This window comes from Hippoglossus hippoglossus, chromosome 3, assembly GCF_009819705.1.
Source record: "Hippoglossus hippoglossus isolate fHipHip1 chromosome 3, fHipHip1.pri, whole genome shotgun sequence".
In the NCBI taxonomy this organism is placed as follows: domain Eukaryota; kingdom Metazoa; phylum Chordata; class Actinopteri; order Pleuronectiformes; family Pleuronectidae; genus Hippoglossus; species Hippoglossus hippoglossus.
Window position 1 is genome coordinate 23056972 of NC_047153.1, and position 25127 is coordinate 23082098.

General features: G+C 42.3%; 1 protein-coding gene across 1 annotated transcript in view; it reads left to right on the forward strand.

The window, feature by feature from the left end:
- Positions 1-24782, forward strand: part of tox3 (TOX high mobility group box family member 3) — a 41674-nt gene extending 16892 nt beyond the window's left edge. Inside the window, exons 2-7 of the mRNA XM_034581245.1 lie at positions 7448-7513; positions 14501-14752; positions 21312-21575; positions 21656-21886; positions 22057-22137; positions 22381-24782. Coding sequence (XP_034437136.1) covers positions 7448-7513; positions 14501-14752; positions 21312-21575; positions 21656-21886; positions 22057-22137; positions 22381-23208 — 1722 coding nt within the window. The 3' untranslated portion in view covers positions 23209-24782. The remainder of the gene's footprint in view (positions 1-7447; positions 7514-14500; positions 14753-21311; positions 21576-21655; positions 21887-22056; positions 22138-22380) is intronic.
- Positions 24783-25127: the final 345 nt, after the last annotated feature.

The following is a 25127-nucleotide window of genomic DNA, read 5'->3' on the forward strand; positions in this document are numbered from 1 at the left end:
ATGTTTTAGGTCTCAGTACTTTGGGCTTTTCTTCCTGCTCTATAAATGCGTCACATAACGTTGTTTTTTATTTACAAAATCACCCTCTCCTGCCATTACTTGATAAGAAATAGAGGACCGTGTTGAGTCCATCACTAAAAGCTCTTGACTGTGCACATTTTTAAAGCTGGTTATAATGACTGTATTAGCCAGTAACGGCACACAGGGAATAGAAAAATGCATCTCTGCTGCTAAAGCAATAAGAGAGGACTCTACTCCCAGCAGCTTTCAACAGAGCTTTATGTGATTCCAAGTCCCAGAGCTCATAGGCGCCCGACAAACCAAGAGAAGCACTACAACCATGAACATTAGTGCCACCGAAAAACAAACCCATTCCTTGTGACAGAAAGTTGTTCCTCTTCTGTTGGACACCTTGTCATTTTTAGTTACTAGCCTCCTCAACCCCACAGCAGCCTCGTGCTCTGTTGTAGCAGAGTGGCAAGCAAAGCAGAGGAAGCTTGGTTCAAATCCTCACCTCTGATACCATCTTGAGTAGGAGTTGCTTCAAAGCTGCTACGAGTAAAAAGTCTTGAGACATGGCTTAGCAGCAAAAGCAAGACTATACCACCAAGCCGAGCCTTTCTCATGTTGTTTCCTCTAGAACTGTGTGTCCGTGCAATAGCAGCCATTGTGAGAAAACTCAACTGTGGTTCTGAGGCCCTCTCCATCTTCTAAGCCCCTTTGTGGCTCTGGGCCAATGGCTTTGCACCCCGCCAGATCAAAGATGGCACCCCATTTAGCTTGTGCATTCTTTTAGGATTTGCTCTTGAGAGTACAGAGCAAACTTGACCTGCATATTATTGAGACTACTGGGCTCAGACTATGGGTCCATTATGACAAATGCTGAGACCATCTTTGTTTTGGCAGCATTTGTAAGACTTAGGCCTCAGAGAAAACAGTAGCTATGGCGAACCTCAGTGTATTTATGGTCCATTGTGTAACATGCTGGCGTTGGATGCTACGGAATTATAGTGTTAATGTGATACTGTATTGTCATGAAGTTGGCTCTCAAATCAACATTTACGCATTAAAACACGATGACACAGATGTTTGCGTTAAAAAAATAATCTTGATGGTAATGAAGAAATAAAAAAATGGGGAAAGTACAGTTCAAATAAGAGTGGTTTAATTTGTAGCCATGATAGCAGTGTGGCCCTGCAAACTGGAATAGCAGAACAACTATTGGGAGAATTGCCATGAAATTCGGACAGTCTTTCATGTGGTGCTATCATGAATTTTTGGCTAATATTTCATCTTAAATGCCTAAACACACATTCAACTGAAGAGACACATTGTCCAACATGAGGGAGAGAGTGTTTTCAAAATTCACATCATGTGATTGGCAGCTTTTCTATGTATGGACTAATGCAGTGAACTCAACTAATCTTATTTGCAAACACTTTTAAAAGAAAGGTTTTACAAATGTTGTTTCATCCTGGTCTATTTTCGTCTCCATGTTATCTTTCTTAAACACTGTGTCAGTGCTGAATGCAAATTTAGCCCAGAGGAATATGCTGAGTGCTTGGTGCCCTTTTACTGTCTTTCAACACTGCTATAATGACTGGGAGACTTAAAAAAAAACCACAATATATATTTGCTGAACTGTGAAATCGCTTCAGGTTTTTCCTTTATTTTGATAGTTAAGCTTGTCATTTTGGTTGGATATGCAGAGTTAGTTTCATACTGAGGGTGTTGTAATATTCCTGTGTGCTGTAGTGTAATTTGAAGAAAAGAGGCTCTGCTTTACGGTTTGCTCATGACAACCTCTCTCTGTAACGCCCTGCCCTCAATTAGTCCTTTAGTGAGGACATCTTCTCAAGTAAGATGTTGGCGTGTTGTCAGCTTGGCTATTGTATTTGCTAATGTTTTTGCAGAGTTTTTTGTGCATTCTGTTCTGAAAAAATAAATTAACTGGTTCATTTCGTGATATTTCGTGAATATCATTTTAGCAGTGCTACCAAAAATTAACATCATCGTTGATGTTGAAGACTACCAGCAATCCTGCGAGCCGCTTACTTTTATTGTTTAATGATGTCTCAATTTCCTGCAATTGTTCTGAAAGTCTGAAGTGTTCAAAAAAGTGTTCTCACACTGTAGACAAAATAAACTAGTTGAGTGTGATTGGGACCAAGGCCAAATCTTTGGGGCCAACCAAATTTTGGTCTGTTGGTCTAGACCGTGGTCTTAGGCACCTTTTACACCTGTTATTTGAGCTTAGATTAAACTGAAAAGTCAGATGGTACAGACCAAACAAGGCAGGTGTTAAAGTGCAGCGTGTAACACATACCTGGATGAGTGATCCACAAGGGTTTAAACTGTTCCTTCAGGTTTATATTTACTAAAGCAAAGCAAGCTGTGATGACAACAGCTCGGACCACAGTGGCCAGTGTGGTGTGAGAGAAGAGATACATCAGCACACAGCCTGAACAAAACTGTCATCAGCTTGATTCAGATCCCAGATAAGACTTGCACTTTTCCTAAAGCTGGATGCTCTGCACGACTGTGAAGGTACTCACACTGAGAGGCAAAGGAAGAGTGAGATGCTTGCAATAAACTTCCCCCTCAATGCTACCTTGTGTAGTTGAGGACTAGCAGTCCTAATGGTGGAAGACAGTGCTGGGCTGGGGGAGTAATGATTTCAGCTTTAAACTGAATTACCAATCGATTTGGCCTACAGATCAGAACACAGCTTGTGAGCCGACTGTGCGGACATGCTGTGTTGTAGAGTCGCTTTACAAATTGACTACTGCACACATAGGAGGGAATATATCTATATATGTCAGCTCTGCGCTGCATGCACAGCGGCCTGCTGGGTGCGAATAGGCCTTGTGATCACCAGAGAGGCAGCTACAGAGTGTTTATGCTGAATTGGGTTGTAAGTGAGCATGTATTTGATGAGGAGGACCTCAGGAGTCAGAAAGATAACTTTTCCAGAGGCTTTAACAGGGCCGACCACAATTGCCGGAAAAGAAAAACGTTGCTGGTCTTTTGAGTCTCCAATCTCCCTCGCAAAGGAGCGAGGCTCAAACTTGGAGGTGGGCCAAACTTTAAAGGAAATTGCATAAAATAATACATAGCAAATTACTGTGGGTTTGCTCAGGATTGCAGGTTGAGTTTTGACTGTGGTGTTTTTGCTGTGTTTTATGGAGAGCACTGGAGACCATATTAGCACAAGTGTCATGTTCCAGAGAACACATGCTAGGCTGTGATTACCGAGCTCAAGCTGAACTGTAAAATCGCTTGTCAGCAGTTGATATGTTTCTGGAAAAGCTTGGGCGCTTGATTGAATTAGTTTGGTGGCTTTCAGTGGGGTGAAAGAATGTGTCCAATTTGGTTACCTGCTGACAGACAGCACTGGTATTGTGACTTTTTGACTGCACTGTAAAACCAAAGAGCAGTCCGTTGAAACAGAATTTGACACACATTAACAAATCTCTTTGAATCGCCTTTTTTTTTTTTTAAATACAGTCATTCTGTGCGGAATATCCATTTAATGAACATTGACAAAGCAGTATTCAATATTTAGATGAAAAATAATAAACCAGTGCATGTTTTCCTATTTGTATGCATGCAGGGATGGCAGCATGTATCCTGTGGATCTTGGTTGTCCAGTTCATGTTTACTGATAGGATCGGTGCGGTAACTCCATCATACTCAGGGTGGGATGGGGTCATGTTGGTGCAATATTGTGTTCGCCCTGAGGTTGAAATAATTTTGTTTGCTATAATAGCTGTAAAACACCTTATTTCCCGCTGGACATTCTTTCATACAAATATTCCTGAGATGGGATTTAAAATGTGAGGGGAAGAAAAAAAAAATAAAGCATCAAAATTACATTTGCGTCAGGTGGAAAATAAAAAAAATGGGCAGTGTATGCTGATGCTTGTTGTTTAAGTTGTGATCGTAAGGGTACCCTCGACTCAGAAAAGGCAGGGCTGTGCATTTTACAGAAAAACGCAGAAATTCATATTCATGCCCATTCACATGCAAGGTTGCTTGGTTTTCTGCTTGCCTGCGATTACACAGACAGTGGAGTCTTTTCACTTCAGGATCAGCGTCCATGTAAGCTCTTAATTCTCTCCTGTTAAACAGTTATTGAAGAAATGTGCTGGTGGTGCAGAAAGAGAAATAAAAACACAGAGTGCCCACTGTTTGCTCTGCCATGTAGACACGTCTGGCTCTTATTGCGACTCGTATTACAGAGCACCTTAAACTGTGAACACTCTGTTAATAAAAGCCTCCTAAAGCAATTTAAAGCTGAAATTTTCTATGGTTCCCCATTGATTTCCCCTCTAGAAGTGTATGGTAGTTTTTTGGAAATGTGAAGAAGTGAGATGCCAGTTTCCTGACTGTAACATTGCTGCCTGGGATACTGCTACATTGCTGTATAAGACATTTAATACTACTTTAATGTGTTTCAGGAGCTTTTATCTTTCATAAATCATGTGGTTTCCAGTCCTAAGATTTCCAAAATTTTTCCTAAATCTGTATCAAAAATGCGTCTCCACGTACACGCGGTTGTTTGGCCCCTCATACAGCTCTTCTCTTGCTAGTCACATCATTTTAATTACAGAGCCTTCATTGTCTGCGCTGACCCATTTCAGTGCGGTTCTTTACTGTCAGCTGCGTGGTCCCTCCAATCATTCTTAATTTCATCTGGCATTTGACTCAATCGGCACTGCCACCAACATGAGTGCAAATGCCTTTCTCCCCCCCTCCCCAAAAAAATGAATTGGGGAATAACAATAACAGTCTCCTCTCCCTGCCCTGGATGTCCACCGAGGCCTCCAGCCCGGGCTGCGCCACAACATGGTACAGCTTCTAATGGTGAAGATTGATACCAGTGGCTGGGGACATTTCTTAGGATGTTAGTCACAGCTCTCAGAGGAGATTTGGAGCTGCTCTTAAAGGGCCCTGGAAACGCAATAAAACATGACTCACAGAGACCGAGCCCAGGGAGTTTCACACTACTAATTAGCACTTGGACTTAACTCGATTGTGTTTTCTCTAATGAAGCTAATGTGATTCGGATCAGTCTCCGTGTTTACAGTATGTAATTCAGCTATACCTCTTAATGTGGGGTTTTGTTTTAATGACACATCGCTTCCTGATATATAAACACTTGCCTGCTCCTGAACTTGTCATCCACTTTAACCAGTGATGCGTAAACATGGCGAGTAATTGAGTTGAAAATGTGTGACTATTACTGCGAGCAAGAAGTTTGAGACAAAGCTAATCAGCTCAGAAACCTTTCTAAAGCCCATTTTCAACTAACTCTAACTTCTGGCTTTTGCAATGGGAATGGATTTAATCGGCATTCACTCCTCGGTCAAATGACTCTGCAGTAGATACAGGTTTTGTATTGACTTCACCCAGGTAACATGACACCTGGGTGAAGTTGCTCATTTCTTCTTTATTTTGGCAATCTAAACGCTGACACTGTACCTTTTTTGCGCATTGAACTTCAGGACATTGTTGTGTAATGCATAACCGTGAAATTTTGTTTTTTTCGTCATATCGTGCAAGTTGCAATACAAGTTGGTGTCTGACCTATTACTGATAGGGGACACTTTATTTATTTATTCATACTTTAGGCATCTTTTTTGGATTTACAATGAAGAGCTCTATTTAAAATCTTTATTCTCATCCAGAGAGCGACGGGGGTAGAAGAAACAGAGACAGCACTGCATGAAGCCCTATCTCCCCCCACCATCAGAACAATGTTCCTAGTGCTTGAATAGAGAGGGATATCTCCGAGACTTCAATTTGTTATCTAAAAGAAGGGGGGGTAACACTTCCAAGATAAGCCTGGCATAAGGTTAATTACCAGCCGAGTGGCTGATGTAACCCAGCCATGTCATGTCTCAAAGTTACACACAGCTGGGAAGTGAAGGAGGACTAGCTATTGGCAGATGTTTCTCACTTGACGCCTGTGAGTCCCTGTGTGTGTGCTTGTCTTTATACATTTGTGTGAGTGTTTTGTGCAAACATGTAAACCCCAGCGCCGAGTCAGATATAGTTTAGTGGGGCAGCTCCAGGTAAGATGGCACCAGAGGCCTAGACAGCACAAACCACCTGCTTCAGCAACTGCTAGCAGAGCTTGTGGCTCCCCTTCTCATTGGTGCGTAACACTGTTAACATTGCTGCTGATTCTCCCACTCTCTCTCCAGGGCATAGACTAATTAATGGATACCATTCGCGGTTGATTAGCAGCAGCTCTTTCGGTAATTACATTCGCATACTAACCACTCAGAAGAAAAGGAGAAAAGGGAAAAAACCCACAAAGGGCTAGAAAATATATTAATGTACTTCTCAGTTCACTCTGATCTTAATTTGTTTCCACTATTGTTTAGCCTCTGCTCAGATAAGAAGCAGTTTTTTCTCCCCCTCCTCTCTGTCTTATTGGCGTTCCTCATCGCTCATAATGTTTTAAGAGAGTGACTTTGTAATAAACACAGAAAAGAGATTACCGCAAAGCTTTGTTGAAAACAAGGAGCGTTCTCAGTGGAACCTCACGAAGACACGAATGTGCCGCGATTCTTTCTCCTCTGAGCCGTGTAGGCTGGGTTTTTGCACTCCTCACTCACAGAGAGGTGCATTGTGCTCCTGGGCCCAGCTGCTAGCCCATAATTCTTCATTCTATGTCCCATTGTTCCTACCTGTCAGCGTGGCTGTGTCTCCGAAGAAAGGAAGTGGCTGCCATTTTGCCAGCAGGCTATGTGTGGGTTGAGGGGGGCGGGGAGAGATGTTGTGAAAACATGTTATTTCTTATCAAAGTACAGGGTTTTAATAGCTTATCACCTGTCTTACAGTGTGACACTCACTATTTCTCAGCTACCCTTTATGTTTTACACCGTTATTACTCTTATATCAATTCTGATATTAACAGGTAAATACTTTCACTTCATTGTTGTACTAAACAGTATGAACCTAAAACACAATCGGATCCCTCGTAATGGTGGATAATTGTAAAAAAAAGTTACACTAATTCTTAATCCCAACTCCACCCACAATAAAAAACACTCCACCTCCTTATTTCCCCTCAGTATCACTCCACTCCCATAGGTTATTTGAAGTTAATAACCTGCCACTGCATCTTGATACTTGGCTTTGTGATGCAAACATGTCCTTAATTGCCATCCCATAAGGGCTGAATAGCCAGACCAGATTCTCATTACGCCGGTTCGAATTGGCCGGGGCCTCTCACATGCCTCTCGTCATGTCCCAATAATGGCAGAGTGGCGGTGCACTGAGAGAAAAGGTGTTAACGCGGTGTGTAAACATTCCGAGCCAAGTATGACAGTATCTGTTTGAGTGACAGGTGTCTATTATGAAAGGGCTTCAGTTGCAAAGGATGTTATCTGGACACCAGTGGCTGATTGTGTGTTTTTCTTTTTCTCATTTGCAGTTCCAGAATAACAACAACTACATGAACATGGCGGAGGCAAACGGTGCGCTGCTCGCTGCTGGTGATGTGAGTATACTTCACTTTTTTCCCATAATAAAATTCTCATTCTCATTCCCTTTGCAATATAAATATAGCCAAGTACAGTGTCTCATTTGCATGTATAGTAATACATATGGCCCATTTTTCATTTAGTTAGACTTGTGTATATAAATTACTTGCACTTTTATTTGTGTTGTTGGTGATAGACTGTTTAAGAAAATTTACATTTGAATGGAAAAACCAATATCATGAAGTGTAATCCCTTTGTTTCACACTATAAAGCCCTCAGAAATAGACATAATGAAATTCTGATTGAAATTTCTCCACTTTTATTATCAGCAACATTATTTTTATTACCTGAAATGCTGCCTGTTGAAATGCAACTCGTCCTGAAACCCACACAAAGCTCTCAGCTTACAAAAAGATGAGCTATACGCTCACCCTATATTGTCTCATAGTAACTTCTGAGAGCTGATGCTGATGTGACCTGACTGTCTCGACTGTGCTCTACGAGATAAAGTGATATTTCAGGAAGCCGAGGATATAAACATCTGTTTTCATCCTGTTTTTTTTTTTTTAAAGACATAATGAAGGAGCCTTAAGAGATTCTGTGGTTCTGTCACTCTCTGAGCCCCTCTGTATGCTGGCACTTACACAAAATGAAATGTCACCAACAATCTTTGGCTGCGGAGCTGCTGTAATAACTCTGTACTCTACTGTTGCATTAAAATAAAAGAAGGGAATAGTTGTTTCGCTGGAGGTAAATATCCGCCTCTGCGAGCCATAGTAGTCCTAACAGTTTGCTAAATTTACTTGTTTTATTTCCTCTTCCACCCACTCTGCAGCCCTGTCATTAGAGACAAGTGCACCAAAAATACCCATCATCCTCTGTGGTTCAAACTCATCCAGTTTAGCAGAGGAGATTAATGTGGTTTCAAAACCCACAGCAAAAGCATCACTGCACCGCTCCAAACTTCTATGCTAGATGTCATTGTTAACTTCATTGTTTTTTCATTCATGCCAGTCGGCATTGCAACAGTGATGTTCAAGCTCAGTAGTGTTGAGAGTGTGTTTGACCTCATGTTCATAAAGTGGCCGCTTCACAAAGCCACATAGTGTTACGGAAGGAGTTTAATTTTCCCCCACATTTACGCTGAGTGGACGCATCCTCTGTGTCCACGGGCTGCTGAGGCCCACTGCAGCGGGGACCACGCCGACACAAGCTGCTTGGAGAGCATTCAGCCCCCAGCTGTGAGGGCCCACTGTGGCAGTCAGGGAAAGGGGGGATGGGTGAGGGGGTGTATGGGTGAGGGGGAGACTCCTTGATAAAAACAGCCCAGCTCATTTGCATTTTATCAAAAGGAACAACTGTGTCCAGTGTTAAGGCACAGATGGTATTGTGCTTAGAAGGAGAAGAAGTCTAGAGCGTGGATTCAGATTTTCATGTGATGGAGTGTCCAAAGTGTTGTTTGGTGCAACCTGAGCTAAAGTAAGATTAAAGTGGCTTCCTCTTTGAGTTGTGAAGTTTCACACCATCTCCACTGCAATGCTATATTGATCTACTTCATGTGACTGCATTGGGCTGAGGGTACAAAGGGAAAGGAAGTCTTCTTTATGAGGGCTCCATGATGAAAAGCTAGGTTTGACAGCAGGGTTAAATTTACGCCACCACATTTGGTTAGCTATTGTTTTCAAATACAACCAGTGGGTTAGAAGTACTTTGTGCTGTTTATGATGATACACTCTTATGTTTTGTGTTGATACACCCCATTCTTATTTTGTGTGTCGAAAAACATCATTAGTTTTGAGATTTAATTGGATTAGTGCACTGAGTTTGAGCCCACATGGTACAATTTTTAGCCAAGCTACAATGCTTACCAGCATTTGCCCTGTCACCTAAGTGTTTCAGGTTTACCTGTGAGACCACAACAATATTTTAACCTCTATGTTCATCCTATAACAGTATTTCAGTTTCTTAGTGTTCTACATCCAACCAGGTAGAATTTGACCGGTATGAACAAAAACAACAGTCAACAGCTCTGCTGCCTTTTCTTTTTTTATTCACCTGTTGTTCTTAGTAAAAGACTTGCAATGTGCATATCCTCTCCCGTACATACGATGAACTAAAATGGTACCAGCAGCGTTTCCAAAAGTCTCAGGGGTTTGGAAACTTTGGAGTAACATGGACACCCAGCATCGTTGTGGCAAAAAGTAAAACGAAAAAGTATTAAGCTGCAGTTATACTTGATGGATTGGTCCGTGCGCACCAACTGTGACGCTAACACAACGCCTTTCCCTTTTATACTTGCACTCGAGGCACTGGAAAAAGGCAAGAAGAGGAGAAAACACAAACAGAAGAGCTTTCTGCCTCCAGGATCACCACTTCGGGCTTGTGCAAGCTTTTTGGTTTCCTGCAGAATGTCTCGTCTTTACCAACAGTATCTGTTGTCTTCCTCCAGGAGCCATCGGAGAATCTCTATGCACCCTCATTAATGACAGTAATGAGGGTTCATTATTTACCATTAATGACCATTCTGTTTCCTTTTATTTATCTTTGCCTTTTGTGATTACATTAATAAGGTGTATGTAGATGTCTGTAGAGACAAACATGTTTACAGACTCTTGCCTCCAGCTCAATCCATGTTGCACTTCACGTGCAGCATGCGCCAAGTCGAAAAGTTGGGAGTGGCAGGACCAGTTGAAACGATGCCGTGTGCCTGCGGAAATTACGTAATTTCTGCCCCGCAGCCCTGCTCGCAAGGACAGGAATGGCAAGCATAGACTAGACGTTAGTGTGGATGTAGCCTGATCAGCAGAATGTTGTATTGACCAAGGGTGTGTTTTATTGCTTATTAATTAAACTCCTCTTTTGGAAGAGGAAGGATGTTGTATTTGTTTAGTCAAGAGTTTCACTTACACTTTGTTGTCTTTTATAAAAATATATTTTTTACCTCGGTTGTCTTCAGGGCTTTGACAAAGTAGATGGATGTTCACTATTTTTGCTATCATTCAATGCCTTAAAACCATACAAATTACAAAGTAATATAAATTGACTTTCATATTCCTCAGAACAGTACTGAACAGTAATGTACATTTAAAATGTGCTTTTGCTCCAGGTAGAATTTTTCCACATCCACACAGCAGACCTGTATTTGCTGTTTAGATGGCCAGTGTATCATTTACCTTATGCACTTAGAGGATGAGATAAGATGACCTTGGAGTGCCTGGTAAAGCATACATCCTAGCAGGGAAAGCTTGACTGCTTCCCTCAGGGAAAAGGATACTGTATGGTGAGATAGTGTTCCACTCAGATGTATCACTTTACTTGCCCAATCAAATTAGAGACGTGTAATGAACTATAAATATGTAGAAATGGACTACAAATGATCCAAATTTGAAATAATGTTGATTAGGGGTGCCATGGTTGATGTTGTCATTTGAGAAGCTGCACTCTGCCTGTCTAGATATTTGAAACTGGATCCTCAATCCTGTCTCGATTGATTCCGAAGCCTATTATATGCAGTAATTGCATACTGCTGCCTTTAACAAGTCTTGGTCATTGCATCTGTGAATTGCATTACTACATTTATTGAAGGACTGGGAACCTTGCCTGAAAAGCCTTTTCATGCTCTTTGTCCTCATATTGAATCATGGCAGGAAAGGGATAGAATGTCAGGGGGGGGGGAATTTACATATCCCCTTGTGTTTTTTTTATTATTGTCAACATTGTTTGAAGGTGTTATGTATATAGAGTTAAAACAATGTTTACATACTCTATATAAGTCAACTTGTACTGTTTACAAGAAGACCTGGTAAAGACCTTTTGCACAAAAGTTGTGCTTTTCTGGATCATTTGTATCCTTACTAGGAATGGGTCTTGTTGCATTTGGAATTAAGATTTATATTTATAGTTTTGGATAGACTATTGGATGGAATGTCATGAAATTTGGTGCAAACATATGTAACTTGCACTTGGATTGGCTGTAGCTGTCGCCAAACTCATCTGGATATTTAGCCTGCAAAATGTACCTGCTACATGCCACCATGTTAGCATTAGCCTTATCCTAGTCTTATAAAGAATAATCTTTTTCATGCAACTGACAATTTATAGTCTGAGACAGTTTTTAACTGGTAACCTCACGTTCTGAAGACATGATTAATTTCAGCACATTTAAGTCCAGGTTTACCACCTCCAATAGGCAGTGAGGACACACCTGCTCAGACCATTCATGATGGGTACGTCACACCTCAGCTACACCTCTGCTTTGCCCTCATACCACTGAACCCTGTGGCTGCCAATGGAAATACCCATACATACTACTCTCTCTCTCTCTCTCTCTCTCTCTCTCTGTACATGTCTGCACATCCCAATCCAGCATCTGGCTTGGCACTTGGCTCTGCTGAGCTTTTCAGAACAATTTAAATGGATAATCAGGCTGCTGATGCAAAGAAAGTGGATTGTGCATCTCTTAATCTCCGATCAGAGCCCCCTAAGCTGCTCCTGGTGCAGAATTAGACTGGCTTTATGTGAAATGACACCAGACAGTGTGCAACAATGTAACACTCTGTGGGTTCCAGTAAAATCTGGCACCTCTTCCCCGGGGAGAGGGCCTTTTCTTCGCTGACTGCTGACATATGCTGTGCCCCCAAATGAGACACAAACGCCATGTCTCCTTTATCAGTGCCCCTGGTGCAGATTGTTAATTTGTATCGTTTTTAACAAAGAAAGGCAAAGCATACAAGCACAATCCTTGATAGTGATCGGATGATTCGATGTTTTTCTTCCTCTATCCTCCTCCTTCTGTAGCCTACTGTTTATCGGCCCCTGAACCAGCATTCCTCGGCTCCAAGCACATGTCTGTGTTTCACTTAAAGGTCACACTAATGCTTTTGATTCTCTCCTACAAAAGTGGAGCTTATTTCATCCAACCTTCTTCTTCTTTGACGTTTATCTCAAATCTCTGGGTTGGCTCTATAATTCAGGCTTTGGTGGACCAGCCTATAGGATCCAGTGGCCTATATACAGTGGTTCTGACCTGATTTACCGTAGACAGAGCGACACTACAGGAAACCTACTTCAGCAAATAGTATCCATGGTGATATTTTTCTCTTCAGAAGCACCCCTGCATAGGCTCATGTGGGAAATGTGGTCGATTGCTGTTTGTCTGACTGCAATAAACAAGAGGAGACTGAGGAATGGCTGGTACTGTTGGAGACTGAATGGTAGAGCTCAAGGCTGGTGTGGGGATTGACCCTGCTCCACAGGAGAAGTTTAAAAAAAGATGAATGAAGACCGAGATGATGGACGAGCCCTCATCCTTTTCATGTGCTACCTGATCTCTATATCCATGACAGATTGGTTTTGTTAACTTAACATTAGAATCTTTGGTTTTTATTCACATGCTGTTGTACAGGCATCATTGTCAGCTAAGTTCCAGAGGCTTTTGAGTCGCACAATATGACAACAGAGGACTCGGAGCAAATCGTTCCTACTGAGGGTTCTCGTGATTTATTCTGCACTCTGCGAGCCAGAGGCCAGGGGTGATGAATATGACCGTAGCTCCTTCTGAAAGGAGAACTGATTCTCTAGCTGCGAAACAAGCACTGAAAAGTGAGACAGTGGTAGGCAGCCGGAAGAGAGAAGGAAGAGGGAGGAATGAAAACTCTATTAGCCGCCTCTGCCACAGGAATTCATCAGCGCTTGTCAAGACAGCTGCCCTGACTAGGCAATGAATTAGTTTCAAGTGTCTGTGTGCTAAAGCAAGCAAGAAGAACATTAATACTCCCTAATCAAGGGCTGTGTTGGCATATTCCCTCCGTTGTCTCCCTTCTGTTATTCAACCCACTAGCGGAGACAGAGAGACAGAGCTGAAGGAGACAGGCCTGGTTAGCTCTGTTGTTGAGTGTAGTTTCCTTTGAGACTTGTAGATCCTCACCTCTGCTGGGGAAGGAGTTTGATTCGTACGTGACAAGCCGGACTATGCTGCTTTGCATGTGCTGTAATGTTGTCAGATTTTGTTAAGAGTGAGAAACTGCTGATGAGGTCGCCAGAGGCAGGTCTTAAACACTGCTGTAAAAGTGAAGACAAGGAAGCATTGTTTGTCATCAACCTGAAACAGTCCCGAAGCAAAGCTGCGTTCTGTCCCTGCTTCTAACAGGATTTTCAACAGCGCTGGGTGTTTAGTATGATTTTCTTTAGCACTATACCACTATGCTTTCAAGCAGAATGCCAAGCTGTGCTGGCAGTTCAAACCATATCACATTTAGTAAGAGACCTATGTGCTTTGAAGAGGTTTTCAGTGACTTAGCAGCAGCAGCCAAGCCCGGTGCCCCGGATCGCCAGCTGCTTGGCCCTGTGTTGGACTGCATTTTACATGGACCTGCAGTGTGGTCATTGTGAAGATATGAATGTATTGGCTTTCCAGAGTCTGGCTTAATGCAATGTACTGATGACAAGACCCAAGTAGGTGAACAGTCCCATCTCCAAGAAGGCACATAAGCAAATTAAGTGTGACCAAAAGCTTTAATTCGAAAGGCAGAAGGATTAGGCTGTTTGATGAGCAGATTTAAGGGTGCAAGCAAGGGGAACAAAAAGAAACACTTCTGGCCAAGCGTAATAATCTTTGAAAATGTTCTTTAAACCCATCTCCCTGTGACGTGTATTTTCACTGCACTTCAACCCAACATCTTCCATCCCCAAGATTAAGGGCTTTTATCATGTATCCTCCCTCTCCTGTGATTGCTGCTTGATATTTTTGCTTTTGACGTCCTCTTCCTCTTGCCTTTTTTTCCTTCTTTTTACTCAAAGTGGACTTTAATAGGTTTAGTAAATGTTACATCTTAGTGCACTTCCACACAGTGTATTACCACTCCACTAAAACATTCCCTCTCTTAAACAAAGTTGCCTGATTTAATCCCCAAAGGTTTCCTTCCGGCATGTTGCATAAGGCCCACCTCAGTGAATGCACTGTGTTTGTGGATTTCATGACTTTCCTTTTCCTTCCTTCTTTTCAGACTTTCCATACGCCCAGTTTGGGTGACGAGGAGTTTGAAATTCCTCCCATTACACCTCCACCAGAGACTGAGTCTAGTCTGGGTCTATCGGATGTGGACTCACCTTTCCCAGCGATGCCGGAGCCCCCGGGTCCACACAGGGGTCCATTAATCCCCCAGTTCCCCCCTCAGAGCCTGGACCTGCCCTCCATTACCATCTCACGCAACATGATGGACCAGGAAGGCATGTCTGTCAATACCGGGCAACCTGTGGTGAGCAGTCCCATGCATTTATACAACTAATAAATCAAGAAGTCTATCTATTCCCAGCGACTAGAGAAATCCTCATTTGTCAACACACAAGATCCTGCACTTGCACAGCACCAGCATGGGTCCTACTCGTAGCTGCAGCTCCAGATGTGGGAACCAAACTCAAAGATATGATATATAAGTATATACTACTCGAGACCCCTGATGCCAGAAGCATTAAGTCCTTAAATGAGCCCTTTTACTGAACCATGATGTCACCTTCACAGTTTGTGTACGCCGCCTGTTGTCAGTGCATCTGGCACAGCATCTGGCCTTGTTTACTACACAGAAGGTATATGATCACATTGAGTAAATGTCATGATATTATGTTACTTACTGGGAGTATCTTTTTTTTAAGCAAAAAGCACACATAGCGTGGCTGATCCTCCTCTGTAAGGTGAGCAGATGTGAATAGATCACAGGTGTTGGAGCACAAAGCACATTCAGCCGCAGAAGGACAGTGAAAATGGGACCCAAAAGTGCCCCCGTTTCACATGCTCATATTTAATTCATGATGCCCGAGGAAGTTTTTTTTTTTGGTGCTGTAGATGCTGATGCATGGTTCTGTCCAATGTCTCATGAGGCCTTCAGAAAAGATACATGCTTTTTGTGGAGTTCAGGATTCACCTTGTATTTGTATTTGTATGTCAACAAACACTTAAACAAGGATGTCTGGCCAGTAGGTAGCAATGAAGTCGACTACACCGATGGGTAGCTCATCAATTTGTTACTTATATCTTTGCCTGTATTTATTTGATATCTGTTTCTAAGACCTTTCTGGTGCATGGCCCAAAGTGCTATAGAAACACAAAGCAAATTTACACTTTGAAAGAGGTTTTCATGACTTAAAACGCAGTTTGGGTGTGTACGAGAAGCCCAAACGCATCGGGAAAAGTTTGATTTGCAAAAAAATCCACTTTAGAATTGACAGGACATTTGCGTTGTTGGCTTAATCCTCGTTTTCACTGGCACAGACGGTCAAACACGGAGCAGTAGACAAAGTAATCACTCTCTTTATGTTGATACTGTTATGTGCCATAGATTGTGAGATTGTTGTCTCGGGGTTGGAAAGGCATTTTCAAATGCCACAATCATGGAGGCATTGAAGAGGAAAAATGGAAATGTCACTGGCTGACTAGTTGTCTTACAGAGCTATTAGAAAAACGGAAGATTCATTTAGGAGAAAAGAAACGAAAAGGACAAAGGTATGCGCGGAGAGATGATGATAGTGATGTTGAATTTGCTTGGTGAACCACGAAGCTCAGAAGAGGTGATCATTATAACTGTGTGAATAAATGAACTATGTTCAAACTATGTTCCTCTCTCTTCTCTTTAACACATTTGTTGAATCACACTGATATTAGAGATATTTATTTACATTCCATATGGGAAGAGGCTATAAAAATTTTACGGCTCTTTTGCCTGCTCCCATGCTCCTGGCATGTAAAATAATTGCAGCTTTTAAAATATCTCTGCCGCATACAGTAAGTGAGCCCCACAAGGCTTTTGCCTAAAGAATTTTCATTTCATGGTCAGTTAAGCTTTCTACATCTGGAAGAAACAGAACCTTGACACAATTACATTCCCGACTTTTCTCACGACTTGCTGGAGGATTAGATTTGATTCTCAAACATTATTCCTCTTTAACACCATTTGCATGGCTCATGTCTCTGATTGTGCAGAGACTCTATTAAAAACTGAGGGAGAGAATATGGGTTTCTGCTCCTTGCCTTGTGGCATTGTCGTTGGCACACCACTCACTCGTTATCAGTCATCGCACATTGTACCGCGGGAAGGCTCGTGGTGGCCCTTCATTTTTCCCGTAAATGGGATTGATCCCCAAAAGTCTTGCGACAATGCCTCTAGAAATTCTATTCATCTGCAGGTTTATCTTGAAAAGAGAACGCAACTTTTTAAACGAGATAAGTAACAGTGCATTTTTTGCAGCACATTCTATAGACAGAGACAATGATTTACGGAGGCCCTAAGAGGGGTGTTTTGTCATTTTGTCAGCGCACTGATAAAGGGATGACAACCTTATATACATGATTACATTCTGTGTTATTTGTTATGGCTGCAGGGGCAAACAAATAAACCGTGCACTATTGCAATTACATTTTTCATCAAGCCACCATGCTCATATTTCCCATACACTTGTCCTGGTTTTCTTTCTCTGTGCGCGCGTCTGCTGTTGGAGAACATTTAGCGTGTGTGAACGCCTGTCTTCTTATCAGAACTTAATGAGAAACCCAACCAGTGAATATACCTGGGCTATTTTCAAAAGCTTCTTCCATGTCATTGCGCTGCCAAGTGTTCTGCTAATTCCTGTCCCCCTATAACGTTCAGCGTATGTCTGGCAAATTGGCCACAGATGCTGGGCTCCTACAAAGAGAAGTACATTTTCTCAACTGCAACGTGCCTGGCAAGCCCTGAATCTGAAGTCATTATTTATTTAATCTGCTCTCCTAACAAGCTTCTGACTCTCATTTTTGTCTCCCAGCATGTGTCCTCCTGATCTGTGATTGAGTCTCAATAGTGCCAAATAGTACTGGAGTTAGAGCTGCCAGTATTGCTTTATTCACAATCTCTCCTCGATTTTCTCCGCGCTGCACAGCGAGGGTCTCTAGCTTCTATTTCCAAAAACACCTGGTGCCTTCGCCACTTTTTAGGGTTTTTTTCTCGACACATGTAAGGATGCACTGAGCTCCGTGTCCTCCGTGATTGGATTCGAAACCTGCAGTCGTCAACCAGTTGTATTACACGTTGAAATCAATATTTAGGAGATACGAGCCCTGCTGTCTTATTAGGTTTACCGAAATGAGGTGACACATATTTTTCATTACAAACATGGCAGCTTCACATGTCATTAGCTTTACAACAGCAAATATATGCTAATGTCTAACACAGAACAGCGTTTGGGCGGCATGCACCATGCAATGAGATGAAAGTGAGGCTGAAAAAGCCATTTGCAGTTTGTTGTTCACATGATTTGATATGCTTTGATATAGTGGAGATTACCAGTGAGTATAATGCCCTCGGTTTTGACTGGTCACAAACCACTATATCCTGAATCAAATGGAAAATGTGAGCACTGTTGCAGAAAGCATGTTTTTTCTTCACTTCCCTCTTATCTCCCTTCCAAGCCAAGAAGCACTGACATGAGTTGTACATCAATTTAAGAGAGTGGATTTTTTTTCTCTCGCTTCGTTTCTTTCTTCTTTTCTCCCTGGACTGACAACCATTGTGACATATTGGGTCAGTCAGAAATGAAAGATATTCATGCAGGCATGCAATGCTTGTAATGAAGACTCAGCTTGACCTTCTGCATGATTGATTCTGTAATTTACTTTTCTCGGGCAGCTCCGAAAATGAAATGATGTCATGTTGGACAAGTTTTAAATACCCATAATGCATCAGGAGAAATGGTTTAGAGAGGTGTGGGTCAGCGGCTGCAGTGGACCGAGGGGAGGGAACCTCGTGGCCTCACATTCTGAGGGGTGGGGGAGAACGGGAGAGAGATTTGTTTATAAGTGGGGGGTTAGAGGTTGGCGAGATAGATGTACTGAGTTTGCACGCCACAGAGAGAGAAAGAGAGAGAAGTGTGTTTGACTGAGACAGGGGCAGGGGAAAGAAAAACAATTTATCTTCATGCTATTATAGCCTTTACCGGCATTCACAATTCCATTTTTCTCATTTGGCTTAAGCACAGACTTCAGCAGGTTGCAGAAAATGGAGGGAGGAAAAAAAAATAAAATGATGTACCCGTTTAGAACCGAGTAAAGGAATATGTGCAGAGTGCTGATAAACTATCTTTAATAGGACTGACCTTTCATGCTGGCGAAAGTTACTGGGGGATTCATCCTTATAATTACCATATAGATGATTTTACCCCTCTCCTGCCATGGAACATTTCCAAGAGCCCGAGCATTGATTGAATGGAAATTGAACTTGTTAACATTCTTTTCAGCCTGTTACAGCTTAGTACATAGTGCCACTGTTCATAAATTCGCCCCCCAAAAATTCTGATTTCCAATATCTTAAAGAACAGACTGGTTTCTAACGGTGTTGAGATTTGTATCACTCGGTGGATGCATAATGCTGCATTCGGAGTCCAGCCGCTGTGTTTATTGAACTGCGTTTTATGGTGGAAAAGGTTTCACACATTGTCAGTCGTCTTTTCTCATCTTTTCAAAACATGTGGAGTGTTTGGAAGCCGACAATAATGCACAAAACAAGCACATTTCTTCTTCTTTTTTACTTCTTGTAATGTTAACAACATTATGTTGATGCCAGCTATTTCAGCTTTGACATTAAAAGCAACACTATGGGGAATATTGCACAAAAAGAGACCTTTATTGATTGCAGAGTAGTTTTCAGCTTGTTAGTGTTTGACGTGCAAACACAAAGACACACCTAGACACACACACACACACAATCCTGACTGTGGAGGGCACATCTGGCCACTGTGTACTCAAGATAAGGACTTACTTGCAGATTTACGATCACTATCAAAATATCTGCTTGGATGTCTGCTGTGACTGCTGACAATGCTGCAATCAAAATGCAAATGAGACGGCAGAGGGACATAAATAAACATCCTAGTGCCGGATTCATATTCACAATCAAGGCTGTTATTTAAGATTTAGCCATTATCTTTTCATTCGAATCAGACGTGCTAATGCTGGCGTTTCACTGACGTAACTATTCTGTAACATGAGCAGCAAAAAAGTGATGCCACTCCAGTTATTGCAGTAATAAGTGGTGAAATAAAACATTTAGCATGCTGTTGGATTTGATGTGATGTTTTTTTAAGATTAACTCTGATCATCAGTGCATATTTCTTTTAACATCCAAAGGGCATTTAACAGAAATCATCATATTCCAAACAAAATGGCAGCACGGGCCATTTCTCTAAGTCGAAACTGCATCGTTGGGATTGGGCAGAAGTGTGATTATACAGATGGCCACGACTAATGAGCTCAGTGTGTGCGTCTTTGATGTTCACAGCGAGCAGAGGGCAAACTGCGAGCCACCGTGTTCGCGGTAATGAAGATGACAATAGCAATTGGAACGTGGCGGGTTGCAGATATGTGTCATTTGGTCACAGGCTTGTTTATCGCAGCTTTTATTTGTGAGAAAACAGAAAGCAACCTTTTCTTTTTTCTTCTTTTTTCTTTTTTTTTTTGAAGAATCACAATATGTCTTCGATTTCCATTCCACCTTTTTTCCGCAGAATCTTCCTCGCACATGAAATGTGAATCTGTTCTCACTTCATAGATTGTGTTTATGATAAGCAGTAGACAGGGCATATGAGAGAGAATGGATTGTAGATCCAATATGTTTCTGTCTGAAACAGTGTTCCAATATTGTTTTGGAAGACGGGCATTCATAAGGTTCTTTCAATAAAGCCAGGTGCGTGGGTTTATGATGTGTTGATGTTGGGAGAGATTGAGTTTGTGCTGCTGAATACCAGATGGATGTATCCAGGGAGAACAAATCACCTTTTCTGTTGTGTTCACGTCCCCTTCCTCTGTTCCATGTCAGCTCTGTGGGCTCTCTGATCAGTCTTCCCTCTGGGGAGCTGGCAGGCTTCGTAATTTCATCCTCGCCACAATCAATGCAAACACGTTTCCTACACCTTCTCTAAGACTCTTTCAAGAACTTAATGTTTTTTTACCAGGAGAAAAGTGCAAGAGATTTTGAAAATGTTATTACATTTTACCCTCGACAGTAGAGGGGAGGGGACCCGTCCAAAGCTCTTAAAGCTTCATACCTTCAACTGGTTGATTTATGGATTTGATTATATAGAAGTATTTTTTCCCACTCTTAGGTGGTCAAACATGATTTATGAAAGGTTCCTCTTTCACAGTTCTAACTTTAAAGTTGCATTACACCAAAGCATATATGCTTGTGGCCACCTCAAACTGAACTGACATGTAGGTGCATACATACAAAACGGTGACTGTACAATGGAATTTGAAGTTTGTACCACAGTGCAGGGAGAAGTGAGTCCCTCCAGGGAGCGGCCAGTCAAAACTGTCACAGATTTCCATACAATCGAGTTTTGAAATGAATCAACTGAGCTGTGTAGCCATGTATTACTGGCTTATAAAGCTGGCTCCTCGGGTGTCAAGATAATTTATCATGGCCTGTAATAGAGACATTTAAGACCCAGGACGTTGTGACATGTGATCTGCCACATAACAATCCAACGAATCCAATGACCCGATTTCCTCCCTGGTAAAGGGATACAGCTCCATGATCTTGGTACACAGGGCAGCAGGCTGTCATTGTGAGCACAGAGGAATCTTTGTGCAGCAGTGTGAACGCATATACCAGTATATGTTGGCGACCACTAGGAGATGTAAGGGACACATCATCATCGTATACCATTGCATCATCGGGTGTTTTGGCCTTTTCAATCACAAGACACCCTCTGCTAAGGCAGGACCACCACAGGCTGATCCGACCTGTGTGTATGTTCCTTATTTGATTAGTTTCTCTCTTTGCATTTGTATCACAGAACATGGGGCCAGGCCACCTCCGCCAGTACCAGCAGAACCCAGCCATGGTGATGAAGTCCATCATCAACATGAACAGCACCAACGGCATGATATCACGGAATCAGCTGACCACCATCAACCAATCCCAACTTAACGCACAGTTGAGCCTAAACATGGGGGGACCCAACATCACCCACACCTCCCCGTCTCCGCCGGCCAGCAAGTCTGCCACGCCGTCGCCCTCCAGCTCCATAAACGAAGATGACCAGGACGACGGCAACAGGGTGAGGAAGAGGACTTAGCTGTATGGTAATGAACCAAGATTTTAAAAGATTTCTTATCTAAAAAATGTCTATTATTGCAGGTCATTGGTGAGAAACGGCCGGCTCCCATAGATCCCGTAAAGAAGCCCAAGACTCCTAAGAAGAAGAAGAAGAAGGATCCCAATGAGCCTCAGAAGCCGGTGTCGGCTTATGCCCTGTTCTTCAGAGACACCCAGGCCGCCATCAAGGGACAGAATCCCAACGCCACCTTCGGAGAAGTTTCCAAGATCGTGGCGTCCATGTGGGACGGTCTGGGAGAGGAGCAGAAGCAGGTATTATACATTTTTGTTCTTCAGACCAGTTGAACAGTGATACAAAATACAACTGTGTATTTATGTTTATGCAAACTATATAACTATATACTGTGTGAAACGTATGTTGTCTTAGTAAATAGGCAAGAACCTGTATTTGTCTATTCACACGTATCTTTTTGTCATTACAGGTTTACAAAAGCAAAACAGAAGCTGCCAAGAAAGAATATTTAAAAGCCCTCGCAGCGTATCGTGCTAGCCTGGTTTCCAAGGTGAGAAACTGCTGCTTTTTCCCCCCTGAAAAATGTGTAAATTAGACAGTGCAGTGAATTGAATTTCAAGAGTCTTTGTTGTATATGCATTTGTAGAAAGTTCTTTGGTAATGACAGATGCAATCTGAGGTCTACAAAAAGCAGTGTGTCGTTACAGTATATATGGATTTGCATTCTTCAGATGTGAAAGTTTTGACTTTGTAAATATTGTCTATGTCTAAATATATTTCTTTCTTCATCCAGGCCGCAGCAGAATCAGCGGAGGCTCAGACGATCCGCTCTGTGCAGCAGACCCTGGCCTCCACCAGCCTGTCTCCAGGCCTGGTGATGCCTTCACCCCTCAACCAGCACCCCTCCATGTCAGCAGTATCCCAGGCCCTCCAACAAGCACTTCCAAGGGCCATAGCCCCAAAGCCTCTGCAGATGAGACTGGGAGGAAGTCAGATCGTGACCTCCGTAACAGTTTCCCACCCAAACATGTCCTCCGGGATGTCACCGCAGCTGCTTGGCCAGATGGGTGCCGGAGGGGGCATGGTGGCGGGTGCCCAGTCCACAGCTCAGATGAGCCCACCCATGCAACCGGTGCAGCAGCATGCGATGCAGCACCTCCAGCAGCAGCAACAGCAGCAGCAGATGCAGCAGCACCTTCAGCACCATCAGATGCAGCAGCAGCAGATGCATCACCAGCAAATCCAGCAACAGATGCAGCATCAGCATTTCCAACACCACCTCCAGCAGCAGCTGCAGCAGCACCACATTCAGCAGCAGCAGCAACAGCAGCAGCAGCAGCAACAGCAGCAACAACAACAGCAGCAGCAGCAGCAGCAGATGCAGATGCAGCATATGCAGTTGCAGCATCAAATGCATCAGCAGCAGATTCAACATATCCAGCAGCATCAGCAACAACAGCACCAGTCCCAGTGTTCCCCACCCCAGCATTCCCCTGGCACACCACATTCAGTGGCAGGGTCTGCGTCGCTCGGCAGCCCCCAGCCCGCCCCACAGCAGCAACCACACCCCTCCCAAATCCAGGCCCATGCTCAGGCCCTGTCCCAGGTCAGCATTTACTGAGCCAAATGGAAATCCTATCTCAAAGAACAGGAATAAAAATAAAAGCATCATTCCACGTTGCTTTTCTAAGTTGCACTTAAGAAGTGTGTAAGATTTAGAATGTTATACAAAGAACTTGTCCATTGTTATAGACGGATATGCACATGCGTGTACAGGAAGTAAAACATGTTAGCTGGGGTTTTGTCTATAAAATAGGCTGAGCTGTGACAGAAGCCTGTTTGGGGCGAGCGCCCAGCGATTGTTTATTTGTTTGTTTGTGAGGTCTTTCAGTTGTCAATTTAAACTGACTGGGCACACAATATGTTGGAAGACGTGCGTCTTTCGCTGTTTTATTTAACAATAAAGCTTTATTTATGAGGCCAGAGTCGTCAGCTCATCGCAGCAAAAGTACATTTTGCATGCGTTTACACAAAAGGATTTTTATCAGCTGTCGCCTGGACTTAGTGACTCACAGGTGGAAACCAGTGAACCCACACATCACGTCTTTGTTCCCACACTGGCCAGTATATAATGACACTTTCTTCACTCCAACCTTCCTCTCTTAACAATCAACTCTTGCAGACGTAACTGAGCAACAACAGCATAGAGGAAATCATCAAAATAGTCAGGCGTCGGAGGCCCGGTGGTGTTTGAACACATTCAGACCCATGTCGCACACGCAGACGGTGTCGTGAAGAAAAAGGGGAACTGAAAATATGAAGGACTGAACAGACTGAGTCAGAGACTGCCATAAATCATTTATGTAATCACATCATCAAACTGTAGCTGTAATCTGCTGTACATGTTTTGTAGAGTGGGGAGAGACGAGACCTCCTTTATCCAGTAATCTACCCTGCAGGTGATTTGCCCAAAAGCATATAACTGGCACCCCCCCATAAAAAAAAAAAAACATCTTTAATCTATTTGTTTTTACTTCAGATGTTTAACAATTAAATTATGTTTTTATTTTGTGTAACAAAGGGGATATTTTATGGTAAATACAAATTTCTGGATCAAGGAAGATGGTTTGGGGATTGATGTATTTTTACTCTGCTCCTTGATACTGTCATTGTTTAAAAAAGAAAAAACTAGCAGAGCCAGTTTGTTGCACTGCCAAAGCCAACTAAAGAGGCATCGGAGGTATTTTTGCCAGCTGTACAGAAGTCCCTGAAAAAAAACTGAAAATGTTGTACATTTTTCATATCACCTGTTGTAAAGTTTTAATATGTGAGGCTTTAATTAAAACATTGTTAAACGACCTGTGGATTGCTATATCACATAGTGCATTTCTGCTCTTTTATACTTTTTTATGAGTTACAATAGCAGCGATTCATTTTCTTTGTACTTTTGCTTACAAACCCAACTGCTTCTGGAAAATGTCCATAGAATAAATGCTTATTGGTACAGAGCTCTAGAAAATTTGTTTTCCGCTAACGTCGGGGAAAAATTCACTAAATGTTTAGGGTTTTTATTTTTTGCTGGGCCATGAAGTGGAATCCAGAGACGTTCCATCTCTAATATGATAGTAGCCATAATTTTGTATGAAGTATATATTTCTTTGTGTCGCTGTTCAAAATTAAACTATCAATCACAAATATTTATTTGAAGGAATCGGTTTATTTCAAAAGTTATTTAAGCCATATTTTTTTAAAAGGTGTTGACATCTCCTTGTTTAGCTATTGAAAATAAAACTGATAAATATTCATAGCACTCAGTTCTTTCAGACATATTCAAAATAAAATTTGTATGTTTTCATTGGAGTAAATCTACGAGCGTAGAAGGAAATACTTTGCAGGGACATATGAGCATTAATGTTGGCATTATTCTCGTGTGTGCTGTTTATCAGTGATTTGAATGGAAGTCCATTGTAACTTGTGTGTAAGCAAAAGAAACAGTGTTGATACTGGACAAGGTCAGCATGTAACTGGTACTTGTCTCAA